Below are 15,262 nucleotides of genomic sequence, written 5' to 3' on the forward strand. Positions count from 1 at the left end.
CCATTACAAAGCTGGTTCGTTTAATGCTGTTGCGTCATAATACATAGCAAGCAAAATATAAATATTCGAAAATAGTGTTTGCACTCACCCGCGTGCTATTGTTGTCAGTTCACTTCTTCCGCAGCACGTGATACCGCTCTTAAAGACATAGAAGCGCAAAGTCCGAGAAATAGGAAGGATTCAAAAATAGAGTCAGTACTTTTTTTAACCTGAAGTGTTGATTTTATACAAAATGTGTAAGGCATGTTGTCATATTAGGTCGTAATGAGCAGCATTTGACCTCTGGATTTACAAAAATCATTTCAAGTGTTTCAACATTGCATCAACCACTGATGAACACATTAATTTTTATTCAAATTATCAGTCAGTATGTTTAACCATTTATTATATATACCACTATGTCTTTCTAACAATGTACAAATTCAAGTTATTTCTTATATTTGATATAATGTTTAATGCACTTCATGTTGTTAATTACGAACGGAATGCACTTTTTGTATTTTTATATCAAGAGTAGAAGAATATTCTACTTAAAACGAAGTTATAGACAAGTTAGAAAATAAATAATGTAAAAGTAATAAAAAATGGTCTAATTACATTACCTCAATAGTGTAATGTAATGGATTATGTGATTAACAAGTTTTGTCATCTAATTTGTCAGGTAATGGGCTACAATTTGAAACAATCTACCCAGATTGTGAAGATACCGTATTTTATTAGTGCCAAAATTGACCAGAAATTGATTTTACATTTCTAGCCTACAATATGTAGCCTAGTGTACAATGCTTATTTATTTTGAAGGTGACGAAGGAAGCAACAGCAGCACTACTGCTGCAAGTGCTCCTGCTGTTGAACAAGACAGTTCAGCTTTTGAGTCTGAGCAGGAACCTTCAGGTAAAGTTTAAGCCAGTGGTTTTCAACCTGTGAGATGGTATTGCAGGTGGGCCGCCAATTACTATTTAAATAAATAATAATATTGTTCATATATGTAAAAATGTCATAATATAATAACATCATTTCATATATATATATATAATCAAATAACAAAAAAATAATATTAAACTGCAACTAGAGCTGAAACAACGAATCGATTTAATCGATTAAAATCGATTATTAAAATAGTTGTCAACTAATTTAGTCATCGATTCGTTGCTAAATAATTTATTTGCCGTAAGCGGTTTATTTCGTGCATATTTCAGATCTGCGGTGACCAAAGTGTGGCAGTAATGAGCCACCGGAGGATTTACTCAGCCAGTACAACAGGAGAAGTAGCGAATAGCCAATAGCTGGCCTCGTTTTATGTCACGTGCTTCCCGAACGGCGTCTCTGCAGCATTCAGCAGGATGTGGGAGTACTTTATTTTGAGCCTTCAAAAAAGAAGATTAACCTGTAAACTCTGCACTACTGAACTGTTTAAGGGACCGTTCACATATCGCGTCTTTTGCGCGCTCATGTTCGTTATTTCCAATGTAGGCACGCAGTATGCGCGCCCATAATGGAAGCGACGCGGTCGCGACGCACCCGTTTTTCCAGGCGCGTGTACACCGCATCGAGTTAAAAACATTTCAGCTTTTCAGAATGCAGCAAGCGCACCGCGGGTCATGTGACAAGAACTAAATAATCAGCTTCATCCTTTCCCGTAACAACGTTAAAAGCTCAGCCAAGATGAAGGAACAGCTGATCATAGCTGTATATGGATTCCCATTTTGAAATAAATTTAGTAGCAGAGCTACTGCAAGCGATTTTTAGAGCTGCAAATCCATTTATCCTTTGCTGAAATTTCCGCGTCTTCAAGGAGAGAGCACGTCATGGTTGCTTAGCAAAGGCAGACGCCTCAGGGGCGCTTCTGCACGAGCGCTTTGGAAAGGAGGAGAAAGTGGCGCGCCTAGCGTTTTAGGCGCGATATGTGAACGGCCCCTAAGCCTTTTATTTGTGCAGATTCTCCAGTACAATGTTGTTTGCAAATGTTTAGTTGTAAAAGCTGATAACATTGCTTTTTAACAGTTAACATTTAAAGCTTTACAAACATGTTCTGTGATCAGTTTGTCGTTTACCAGTTCATAATTCAGTCGTGCAGCCTAATTATGACTGAATGAGAGAGGTAAATGTTTAAAGATATTTGAAATGCACTTTTTTTTCTAAGTATTCACTGCTCTTTTTCACACAGCAGGTTTTTTGTGTGTGACTGTCCAATTTTTTTTTCTGGACAACCTTCTGATGGATTTTACTTTAAATTGTGAGTTCCATTCAGGTTTCATGCCATTGGCACTTTATTCGAAGGATTGTTTACAATTTCACAGCATAAGCTATAAAGCTGTTTCCCAGTAAATAATAAAATACAATGCACTGCAATCTTATTCTGTTTTATCCTTATTCTTCATGAAAATATGTTCTGAAAGATTCCTTAATAAGCTTTGTTCGGGATGTTAAACTACTTTAGGAGCTCTAAGGACTGCCACGGTGAAAACATTATTTGAAATCTCCTTGTGAAATTTGATAGAGTATGGGTCAGTGTTTTGATTGCAGAAGAGTTTGACAAGGGATCACTAACACATAATAAAACAACTCCAGGTATATTTGTGATGAGGATATGACAATGCAAAATTATTAAAATCTCTTAAAAATCTATGCTGAATGATAAAGACCCTTTATTAATAATTTACTTTGGGGGGAAAATGGAAAAAACTAAAATATAAGTACATAAACCGATTAATCGATTAATCGTAAAAATAATCGACAGATTAATCGATTATCAAAATAATCGTTAGTTGCAGCCCTAACTGCAACTATGCTTCCACTATTCAAGCTCACTGATTGGTTTAAGAATAAACTGCCAATTTATCTTAGATATTTTTGCTGCATATGCTACAGAACAACAGCAGTTTTGCCAAGCGGTGCCAGCCCAAGTTATTTTTTGTTCACTGCCAGTTTATTCAATAAAGACAGTTAACAATCTAGCTTCTGAGTACTAAGTTATTAACCAAACAATAGCGGGGTCAGTTAATTTTTTTTTTGCAGTGGGCCACGCAAACATATGTGTTTGGTTGTGTGGGCCGCGAGTTGAAAAAGGTTGGGAACCACTGGTTTAAGCTAAAAGCAAATCTAAACATGCTGGCTATACTCTTAAAAAAATATGTGCTTTTATGATTTATAAGGTCATCAGTAGTAGGACTGGGATCATTGGGACATACAATTGATGGCTGCATAAGTAATATAGATTATTGAAAGTGCTTATTTCATATTGCAGAGAAACTCAATGTGCAGAGTGAGAGAGAGGGGGATTAAGGGAAAGATGATCGAGACAGTGAATGCCTTGATACTTCACTTGATTATTTTGCCCATCCACAGTTTAAGGATTTTGATTTATTTAGTAGTAGTGGACACATGAATTGGGTGGTGGTGACTGCATATATATATATATATATATATATATATATATATATATATATATATATATATATATATACATTTTTTTATTTATTTTTGGTTAAAAAAAAGTCTCTAATTGTGAGATATACAGAACCTGTACATTTTTTTTTCAAATCATTTTATTTTTCTTTATCCTCTATCTTATACAATGCATAGAAAAAGACATTTAAGACTCAATGATTCCTTTCCAGACTTCATAATACCCTTACATAGGAGACATGTTAATAGTGGTTCGCCTGTTGTGAATCAGTAGATGGATCGTCCCAGAGGTTCTGGAACTTACAGTCCCTTCCCTTATGAGTGCTTTCAAAAGCATCCCAAGTGAGATGCTGAGTGAACTTAACTCCAAGCACTTATAAATTAGTGTGGTTGCAAATGGCATGAAATGGGGGCTGGCCATTAGATGACATGTAAAACATTCGTTCAGACAGACAGGATGGCCCTAAACCCCTGAAACCATGGACACTCACTTCAAGATGTTAGACAACGACATCATCTGGACAAACAGCTGTACAGGCTTAGAAAAATAGTATCTCTGCGGGTTTAGTCTTCACTAGAATCAGAGGTGGAAAGAGTACAAAAATATTCTACTCAAGTAAAAGTACCATTACATTAATGAAATTTTACTTAAATACAAGTAAAAGTACCAGTCTAAAAAATCAACTCAAGTAAAAGTAAAAAGTAGCTCATTTAAAATTTACTCAGAGTAAAAATTACTTAGTTACATTTTAACAGTGGGAGGGAGTCAAAAATGGGACAGGCCAAGGGTGTCAAACTCAGTTCCTGGAGGGCCACAGTCCTGCACAGTTTAGATTTAACCCTAATTAAACACACCTGATCCAGCTAATCTAATCATTTAGGTTTATTTGAAAACTACATGATATGTGTGCTGGAGCAGGGTTAGAACTAAACTCTGCAGGGCTACGGCCCTCCAGGAACTGAGTTTGACACCCCTGGGATAGGTATATTAACCTCAAACTAGTTGTTTTTAATTAAAGGAATCAGTTATTTAGAATAATAAAACATTTGGGCTGTTACCAGGCAAATCATTATCAACAAACTCATCTTTTCAATACAGAGGAAATGCAAAAGCTTCATCGGACGTGGCATTTAGATGTATTTACACACTGTTTAGTGCAGGACAAGAATGCATTTAACCTGCAGTTACCAATGCATGAATAATGTTTTGATATGCCAGACATAAAATGTTGAATACTCATTTGAAATTATAAAAACTTAATTATAAAAAAAAAAAAAAATCAAAAGATACTTTAAATGTGAAATTAAAATGGCCAGTATGTGTCAGCAAGTCACTGTTAATAAGTGAGTCATTGCGATTGAACCAAATCATTTAAACGGTTGATTCATTCAGAAACGAAACACTGTCATGTTGCTCAGAGATGCAAAATTTTGCTTTGGTGGCTGTGTTTGGAATAAATTTTTGTTGTAGAAATAGAGCAAAAACCGGCAATATGGTGTCTAAAACGCAAGTCTCTTAGTTTGCTGTCCTGTTGTAAAAAAAAAAATATATATATATATATATATATAAATATAAATATATATTTAATATATATATATATATATATATATATATATATATATATATCATTGGCGGCTGCTGGTCTTTCAAAGAGGGGAAGCTCATTTTCGGCCTACATTATAACCCTCTGATGGTCTTCATTTGTAGTGACACTCGGGGTCTTTTTGACCCCAGACAATAACATTTCATTTTGTAATAGTAAAATATTTAAATTTTTTACAAATATAATTTTACTCTGTTCAATTATGTTTTTACTAAACTTTGTACAGTTTTTGGAGGATTTAAATCTTTTACATTTCTATAAATAAATAAATATTTATTTAAATAGGCTTTTTTTTTTTTACAAAAAAAGAAAAAAGCATTTCAGGTAAAATTCACTTCATAAAAGACCCAGATTTCTAACTTTCATACATGGGGATACCATGGATAATTTTATAAGGTTTAATGTAAGATTTTTGCCCATTTTTGGGGAAATTCAGTTTAAAAATTTTAATAAATCACTTTAACCACTAGATGGCTATAGTGTGTGTGTGTGTGTGTGTGTGTGTGTGTGTGTGTGTGTGTGTGTGTGTGTGTGTGTGTGTGCGCGCGCACATTTTCAATCTTAGTTACCAATTCAATTTTGTGGTGGTTCTGCATTTTACAAATATCAAGAAATATTGCCGCAGTTTGTCTTTCGAATACACTTGAGAAATCCGCGATCATGGGACTGAGCGTGAAACAGCTTCACCGACTTCTTATGGTGCAGACCGCTGTCAGTCAAAAGGAGATCGACAGATCCTCCAATCATCACGCGGAAGCCCAGTCTTCATTCACCTCCAGAGACGCTGAGCGTCCGTGGGCGGGACATAATCGCAGCATTTATCCAATGACCGTCTAGCTTCGGAGCACAGAAAAAAACTGTTCAAAGAAAGCCCCATTGAAGTCGCTCGGCTTCTTTAGGGAAATGCACTGTGACGCTGCGGGAATGTATGAGAAGAAAATCGAGTCAGCCGACTTGTAGCTGATTAACACAATACATAATACACAATAGTACATATTTGACCGTTGGTTTTTTTTTTTTTTACATTACGTGGGGTTGATGTCTTGTCGAGATTTTATAAACTGCTAGTTTGGTCTCCCTAGGCAAGCACAGCATACACAGCATAATAGAGTATAAATATGGGCAGGGGTTCACTTCATTTCCTTCAAGTTCAACTTCAGAATATGACGGGGTTTCGTTTTCAGCGGTGTCTGCACCACTAACGCCTGTTTTGTCCGTCTGCATCTGTCTTGTGATTTTAGCGCCAGTTTGCCCTCCTGCCCATTATTTACTGACATAGCTTCCAGGGAGCGATTTTTTTTTTACTCAGTAATTAATGTGTTTTAAAATGTAGCGAAGTACAATACTTCAAACTAAATATACTTAAGTAAAAGTAAAATTACAGATTAAAAAAAATACTTAAAAAAGTAGAAGTACACAAAAAAGCTACTCAATTACAGTAACGCGAGTAAATGTAATTCGTTACTTTCCACCTCTGACTAGAATAACGTGAAAAATATCGAAGATGCAGTGAGGCATCACTTTTTCAGATTTGTGTTATGACAGATTCTATTATCTTATTATCATATCCCTATAATTAAACAATCCTACATTTAAAAACAAAACAAAAAATTACAAGACCAATTTTCAAGAATTAAAACATTAAAAAAAGGTATTGGAACCTTTTTAGCACAATATTCTTGGCAAATACTTCATTGAAATCATCCCTACTCCATCGCTACAAGCTTCAGTGGCTGTCAGAATACTGATAATTTATGTAGTCATTCTTTAAGAAAATCTTCAACCTAATCAATCAGAAAGTTAATTAATGCATATGGCCTCATAAAACAGATCTGAACTTCTGACCTTCCTGTGGACTGTTTAAATTTCCAGACTTCCAAACATAAATCATGCCTAATCTCCACAGCCATTTTCCTGGACAAATATTAAAGTTACTCCTAAGCTAAAATGGAAAGCTGGAAAGCTACCACTGAAAGTGCAATTTATACCTTGACTACATATCTGTTTATGGGAAACAATCTTTTTTTCTCAAAAACGATCTTCAAAAAGGTTTGAAAATCAATATCTATTTCTGGACAACGAGCACTAAATGGAGTGTCTATTTCAACATTATTGCACTCTATATCATAATCTTGGCTAATATGCAAGTAAACAGCGTAATAGTGTTAAAACTATTACCAGGAACATCACAGATGGCATTCTTGAATGCGAGTGAAGCTTCGTAAAACATTCTCGTCTACCTCAATCTGTGTTCTTCGACATAGCGTATCATATTGCAAGCTACAAAATGTAATTTCACAGGCTTAGTGTATTACTTTGTGCATAGATCAGTCTATAGGGCTGTGGTCTACATGGGTCTGGGTAAAAAGGGGAATTCGCTTTGAGGACGGGATTCATTAGACTAAGTGGAATGTACCACTGTCAGATTCAGAACAGGAAGAGGTTTAATCATCATCGCCGCCGTCCCCTGGCGCTCGTGTAATTCTACGGCCCCCCCTCTTCCCGGTTGGCCCCTTGGGTTTGGCAAAAGCTTGCTTGTATGCATGCTGCTTAGGATGAACCTCTTCGTACAGGAAGTCACTGGTAAGTACATCACCATTGTCAATTTCCAGCTGAAAGGAAGAATCAAAGGTGACAACTCTAACATTAACATTGTTGTAAATGGTCTGATAACCTTAAAATGACACTTGCTTCCAGGAAATTTAACAGAATGGTGTATGCAGTATTTAATAACACAGTAAAAAAAGGTTATATAGGCAAGCATATATAACATATAATACCTTTTTTGCAATTTCAATGCCCAAGTTCCTCTCCACTGTGTCTATGAGAGGGTTCTTGCAGCTTGAATACAGCATTCTCTCTTTGATGCCGCATTTATAACCAGGCATTGAGTAGATGAACACTGAAAACACATACACACACACACACACACACACAAACACAAAAAAAACAATAAAACAGTTTGAATGCATTATACATATGCGTTTATCATAAGCACTTTTGAAACTATTGTCACACAGGACAAAACATGCCCACCAATATTACCTGCCATTAGATTTTAAACCTTTAAATCTAAGAAAAATAAAAGTGCATAACCGGTAATGGTAATTTTAAAAAATATATACTTTAATAAAATTTTAAATATATGTATATTTCTCCTGAACAATTAAATAATCAACTAATTTTCAAAAACATTTTTTTGTTCTTATTTAGGAATAAGCTGGAACATAAATCAGATAAATTTGTTCTAACAGACCACCTTACTTGTATAATCAATAACTATTAACAGACATTATCCAAAAAAAAGAAAGGCAAACATATATAACAAAAAGTAAACAGTTCAAAAGCCCTTTTTTTGTAATAACTACTAACGTATTATTTAATAATTACATAATACATATACAGACGTTATTCCGTATTCATAACATATATATACACATACATATACATACATACATATATACATATACATACATACATATATACATATACATACATACATATATACATATACATACATACATATATATATATATATATATATATATATATATATATATATATATATAGATACACACACACACACACACACACTTAATGAGCATAAGACACGTCACTCTTACCTGTGGACTCAAGGTAGTCTCCTTCATGCGAGTGTTTGTAGAGGAAAAAGTGATACCTAGCTGCATCATTTGGGATCCTTTTAGGCAAATCTTTCAGCTCCGTGGGAGCCGTGCTGGACAACTTGATGGACTCTTTAGGAAAATCTATTTCCTGTTAATAGGGTGGACATAATTAGTGTATATGAATAATTACTTAGTTCTACAACATGTATTCCCATCACATATTGGTTTTGTGGGTAGGGGTCAACCAAACCTGTCTGCCTTCTAACTGTAAACATACAGTACCATTGTGCATTTCAGGTGTTTTCTTTGAATGCAATATACAGGATGATAATGATGAAAAGGACGGATGAGATGCTATTGTACAGAGCTGCTGGAAGGGTGGAGGGGGAAAAGGCCTGAAGTACCAGTTGAACGTAGTTAATCCTTCTCTCCCTAAACTGCTCCAGAGCCTGAATAGCTTCTCTCTGCATAGGGAACGCCACTCCCTGAAGAGTCTGCTGCTTTGTGTCAACATGGATGTCTGTCTGCAACTGAAAACACACATATAAGCCTTTAACAATGCGTATGCACTGGCCTGTTAACCCTAAAGCGGTCACAACGGTTGTTAGATTCTTCTGCAATTCATGTTGTAGATTATAAAGCCACATTGTTACACAGCATGTTGAGATTTGAGAATGTTTATTGTTAAACTAGGTCTATGATCTTTGATAAATTAGCATCCCACTAGTGTTGCCAAATGTCATCCAAAAAAGAAGCTTAATTAACTGTCACTCACATTTTTGAACATAAGACTTTATAGTGCACGATTCAAACTTACATTTTTATAATTCATGAATGAAAACATTTTGTAACATGATATCGATGTACCATTTACATGGTAATGCAATGTCTGATTTTAAAAGATACATTTTGAGATTTTAAGTATATAATTATATAGTATATAAGTATATAGATATATAATTTCTGATGATTTCTAAAATGTGATGGAGAAAAAGGCAACGAAGAAGTCTTTTTTTTTTTTTTTTAAACAAAGGTCTTGGGAGTCTTAGACCTTTCCAACAATATATAGCTTGTCAAGATTAGATTAGATTTAATTGTAATATAGTGAAGTAAATGTAGGCGTCCTGTATACGGGACAGGGTGACAGTTAAAGGGTTAAAATAATCAACCTGACACACCAAAATAAGCTTAAAGCATTTTTCCTGCTTTATATAATTAATTGCAGCATAAAATGTCGAAATAACCAAGGATAAATTATAGGGATGTGTCGGTAAAATTATATGTGAATTATTATGCTTTTATTGTTTTATTTATATAATATCAATATAATCAAATAGAACATATGCATAAAGAAACACTGTTATTTAGGAAATTAATCCTTTTATTCAGTAAGGGTGCATACTATACTAACAATATTGATATTATTTTAAATATATATATATAATTCAACTTTACCATCGCAGGAATAAATTACTTTTTAATATATACTAAAATAGAAAACAATTCTTTTAAACTGACATTCTGTGCTGCACCCACTGAATGAACCTCCAGCTTTGACTCTCTGCCTCCTTTCATCCAGGATTGGGACCAGCATTTCATCCACCCATCTACTCAATAAAATCTCTCCTTCAACAAATTAATAAAAATAAAACACCACAAAGCTGCTTTCCTCTCCTCTCAAACATGTAGATTAGTGTAGCATTATCTTCCTCCCACAGCTGCTGCTGCTATGGGTGGGGGTGGGGGGGATCAGAGAGCCTTTCGATTGGTTCATTTTCACTGCCTGTCATTTTGAAACAGCCAACGAAGCATTTAAGAGTCGGAACATATCCTTTTATGGTATGAGGGGAGGTTTGTATGCGTTGCCAGCAGCATCCTTTGCAATTGGTTCCAGGAGCTGGTTTAAATGAGAGAGTGCATGGGACTGAGCTTCTCTATTTTTAGTCAGCGTATGTTTGATTCTAAATATTACATTACATTTATGTTTTTGCAAAGATTTTTCCATACACATGGTGATTTGGGACATCCTTTATAGTTTTTTCTACTACTACTGCTCAGCAAACAACATTGTGTGCTTTAGTTCACAATGCAAACATGGCTTTTATTGAGCAAAGACGCATCGTTTTGTTACGAGACAATGTTGTGCGTAATGTAAAGAAACAGTCTTTTTGTTCAGCTCGTGAAGTTACTAAAATACAAAAGGCCTGATTGGACTGTTGGGCTAATGTGGTTTTTGCCCTATTTTAATAAAGCCTCAGCAGAGCCTGACTAAGGTGTACACCCATGCTGTGTTTATGTTGATGTCAGCATTACCTCATTGAGTTTGATTTGCCTCAGTTCCTCCTCTGCTGCAGTCAAAGGCAGAGGCGCCGCCTGGGAGCTAAGGTACTTTTTATAGCCATTTAGAGAGACATCGTCCTGAGCAGAAAGAGATGCATTAGTGGGGAAACCTGCCATCCATGCAAGGTTTGATTTAGAGAATGGTAGATGCTACATGTCATACCTTAACTGTGCCAAAAATCTCCTCTTTAATGTGGCCACCACCAAACTCTTTCTTCAGCGTGGCCCTCGTAGCAGCATACAGCATCTTTTGTCGAACCTGAAAGGAAACGTTGTTTCAAAATACTTTCTGGATTCAGTTTTCTTTTTAGGAACAAGAACATGCATCAGATGAATTTGTTTTAGGCCAACATATTTCTATAATCATATAACCATAAACATAGAACAAACAATATATATATATATATATTGTGCTTTTCACTTCACAAGACATTAATAAATGGACTGGAGTCGTGTGGATTATTGTGATGTAATTTGCAAGTGACGTAATGATGAATTCCATTCTAAAGAAGAAACCGAGTCGTATACATCCTGTATGGTTTTAGGGTGAATACAATTGTCACCTAATGTAAATTTTTGGGGTGAACTATTCCTTTTAATACTTGAATCCAACCAGGAGAAATTTCTAGATTTCAATTTTAAAGTTGCTTTGTTATAGGAAAGCTTTAGATTCGGGTGCGATTGGGACTCTAGCCATTTTAGTCTCCCTCTAGTTGTTGAACATTAAGGGAGAAAAGTAGAATTGTAAATTTGCAGCACAACTGTACGTTTTCTGTATCAGGTCAACCGTGCTTTTCATTTAAAAAATACATGAAAGTAGATTAATGTCTAACTCTTTTGCTTAAATGAACAAGGTTTCCATTATATGAGCTTACCTGATAATTATCTTTTGGTAAAAGATCACATTACAAGGTGATCTCCACATGTTTGCTATAACAATGGTACAACATCCTTGATGATCATATCCACATAGCAGTACAAAAACCTCTTATTATAACCTGTCTTGATATGGACAGGCTTAACTGGCAACCAGATATTTTTAAAGAGCTTTAAACCAGGGATATTATATCTATATGGAGTGGATGGATTAAAAAGCACTGAGCAATGTCAACTCATGATGTCCTTTGGCCTTGTACAAGCTGAAAGAAGATGTGACAGCATGCCAACAAACTCACTGGAGAGTGATCCGGAGACCAGGCCAGAAAGATCCACTCATAACCCTGGTTGTTGGTGGTATCCAGCCTGTAGAGAAGGTACGAGGGCATGTCATCCTCCACCAGAGGGAGAACACAGCTGTCCCATTCCTGGTCCCATTTCTTTGCAGCCCGTTTACTTCCACCCAGAACTAACTTCTCTACATGAACACAACAGAAGAAAGGAAAGTGTGATAAGATTCTTGCGTCATACATTCACAGTCTCTTTCTGTATTTGACTAAATACAGTAAAACAAAAAATTACAGTATTATTTAGCAGTTCAGAAAATGTGAGATACTGTTACTTTTGACAAATATTTTGAATTCATTTTTTACTTTTAGTTAAGTAAAAGTAAAAAATAAGTAATTTATATATATATATATATATATATATATATATATATATATATATATATATATATATATATATATATATATACATAAAATTTTATTTTATTTGTAGTATATTTTAGTTAGTTAATATAATAATTAGTTAATATAAGTGTTACAGAACACAATATATATGTTTTTTATCGCTATTCCCGACATGTTTTATGTAATATTCTGGTAAAATAATAAAGAAATTAAGAAATTCTGTTTGAAGGGAAACTGATGTTTTGCAAATAAAATAAAATACCATAAGGTTCTAAATTTAAATCCCATCCTCATTTTAAAATCAGAGAAAACCACGGATAATTGTGCTGTTTTTTATATTACTTCAGTAAATTTAGTTTAAAAAGCTGTTTAACAAATGTTTGTACGCTTGTGTGTACAACAGTCATCTCACCATTTTCTATCACTACTTTGATGAGCCGATATTCTCCATTCCGGGCCTTCGCAAAGATTTCTTTCACTTCCCCGGTAGCTGAGAAGAGAAAGCACAGACACAATGAGACCATTTATTCTGATGCGAAACAAAGCTGACCATCTCTGGACAACGGAATTGAAATTTGGCTTATGAACCAAATTGAGGAATCTAAAGAGGCCTGGAGTATGTTCTTTTATTATAATTATTTGCATAGGACCATGCAAGGTGTTCTTTAATTAAACTTTCAGCATGACTGCATTGATTCATACACTTTTTTGTCACTGTAACACAACGTCACTGCAGTAAAAGCTCAATGTAAACAGATGTCTGTTGCATAATGCCTAGGAACACCTTTGAATAAAGGTGACACGGTTATTACAGCTGGACCTTTGGACCTGCTGCCTTCCTTCCCAATCCTTAACTCAGTCTGAAAACATACTGATAGTGAAAGACCAATCCGAGTTTATTTGCATGACCATATTAGTGCAACAAAAGGCAGAGTAGCCTACACTTGACACAGATTCCCTGTATGGCTCTGGTTTGTTTACTGGAAGCTCGCGATAAAACTCTAACGTTACAAGGTAACGTTAATTCAGTCTCAGCGACGACAACAACAGGTTCTTCTGTTTACAAACAAGCGCCAAATAAAGGAACATGTACAAAAGCGACGCTATAAACTAAGTCCGGGTTATTTGAATCGACAATAAAAGACCGTAAATGATTTTACCTTGGATGCCGGTTTGATGAGACATTCTGGCTCTCTTGCGTCGGCCGGCTGATAGATGGTAGCAGTGAAAGAACACGGAAGTCGGAGAATGAACTACAGTCATTTGAGATGCCTGTCATGTGACGACATTACGTGGCCCCGCCCACTGCGGCGTGGTGTGCGCGTGCATGTGTATTTTAGAGACAAAAACTGCAAATGTACTAAATGAAGATGATTACAGAAGCTAACTCAGTTTGAAAATTGAGGACGTCCTGAAAAAAAGTAAAGAGACTAATGTAATATTTACTTTATTCATTTTGTGGTATTTAACCGTGAGGGCTTGAGGGTTAATAATACCTACAGTCGTGGCCAAAAGTTTTGAGAATTACATAAATATTAGTTTCCAAAAAGTTTGCTGCTAAACTGCTTTTAGATCTTTGTTTCAGTTGTTTCTGTGATGTACTGAAATATAATTACAAGCACTTCATACGTTTCAAAGGCTTTTATCGACAATTACATGACATTTATGCAAATAGTCAGTATTTGCAGTGTTGGCCCTTCTTTTTCAGGACCTCTGCAATTTGACTGGGCATGCTCTCAATCAACTTCTGGGCCAAATCCTGACTGATAGCAACCCATTCTTTCATAATCACTTCTTGGAGTTTGTCAGAATTAGTGGGTTTTTGTTTGTCCACCCGCCTCTTGAGGATTGACCACAAGTTCTCAATAGGATTAAGATCTGGGAGTTTCCAGGCCACGGACCCAAAATTTGAACATTCTGGTCCCCGAGCCACTTAGTTATCACTTTTGCCTTATGGCACGGTGCTCCATCGTGCTGGAAAATGCATTGTTCTTCACCAAACTGTTGTTGGATTGTTGGAAGAAGTTGCTGTTGGAGGGTGTTTTGGTACCATTCTTTATTCATGGCTGTGTTTTTGGGCAGAATTGTGAGTGAGCCCACTCCCTTGGATGAGAAGCAACCCCACACATGAATGGTGTCAGGATGCTTTACTGTTGGCATGACACAGGACTGATGGTAGCGCTCACCTTTTCTTCTCCGGACAAGCCTTTTTCCAGATGCCCCAAACAATCGGAAAGGGGCTTCATCGGAGAATATGACTTTGCCCCAGTCCTCAGCAGTCCATTCACTATACTTTCTGCAGAAGATCAATCTGTCCCTGATGTTTTTTTTGGAGAGAAGTGGCTTCTTTGCTGCCCTTCTTGACACCAGGCCATCTTCCAGAAGTCTTGGCCTCACTGTGCGTACAGATGCGCTCACACCTGCCTGCTGCCATTCCTGAGCAAGCTCTGCACTGGTGGCACTCCGATCCCGCAGCTGAATCCTCTTTAGGAGATGATCCTGGCGCTTGCTGGACTTTCTTTGATGCCTTGAAGCCTTCTTTACAAGAATTGAACCTCTTTCCTTGAAGTTCTTGATGATCCTATAAATTGTTGATTTAGGTGCAATCTTAGTAGCCACAATATCCTTGCCTGTGAAGCCATTTTTATGCAACGCAATGATGGCAGCACGCGTTTCTTTGCAGGTCACCATGGTTAACAATGGAAGAACAATGATT

General features: G+C 36.0%; 1 protein-coding gene across 1 annotated transcript; it reads right to left on the reverse strand.

Annotated features, from left to right (window-relative positions):
- Positions 1-6,581: 6,581 nt before the first annotated feature.
- LOC132105721 (twinfilin-1-like) lies at positions 6,582-13,849 on the reverse strand. Its single transcript, XM_059511060.1, has 9 exons — positions 13,707-13,849; positions 12,959-13,036; positions 12,154-12,332; positions 11,142-11,237; positions 10,952-11,056; positions 9,043-9,168; positions 8,636-8,786; positions 7,793-7,914; positions 6,582-7,624 (listed from the first exon to the last, which is right to left on the reverse strand). Exons 1-9 carry the CDS (start codon positions 13,807-13,809, stop codon positions 7,457-7,459), a joined length of 1,128 nt encoding a protein of 375 aa, XP_059367043.1. The 5' UTR covers positions 13,810-13,849; the 3' UTR covers positions 6,582-7,456.
- Between the last annotated feature and the right edge of the window lie 1,413 nt (positions 13,850-15,262).

The sequence above is a fragment of the Carassius carassius genome, chromosome 26, assembly GCF_963082965.1.
Source record: "Carassius carassius chromosome 26, fCarCar2.1, whole genome shotgun sequence".
NCBI lineage: Eukaryota > Metazoa > Chordata > Actinopteri > Cypriniformes > Cyprinidae > Carassius > Carassius carassius.

What these genes read in the sequence shown, in the direction of transcription:
- LOC132105721 (XM_059511060.1), bottom strand. Translation starts at nt 13,809, where the DNA reads ATGACTGTAGTTCATTCTCCGACTTCCGTGTTCTTTCACTGCTACCAT. An exon ending in GGCAAATCAAACTCAATGAG is followed by an intron (nt 9,169 to 10,951) that starts GTAATGCTGACA and finishes GTGTGTTTTCAG; the next exon opens with TTGCAGACAGACATCCATGT. An exon ending in GGATTAACTACGTTCAACTG is followed by an intron (nt 8,787 to 9,042) that starts GTACTTCAGGCC and finishes CCCTATTAACAG; the next exon opens with GAAATAGATTTTCCTAAAGA.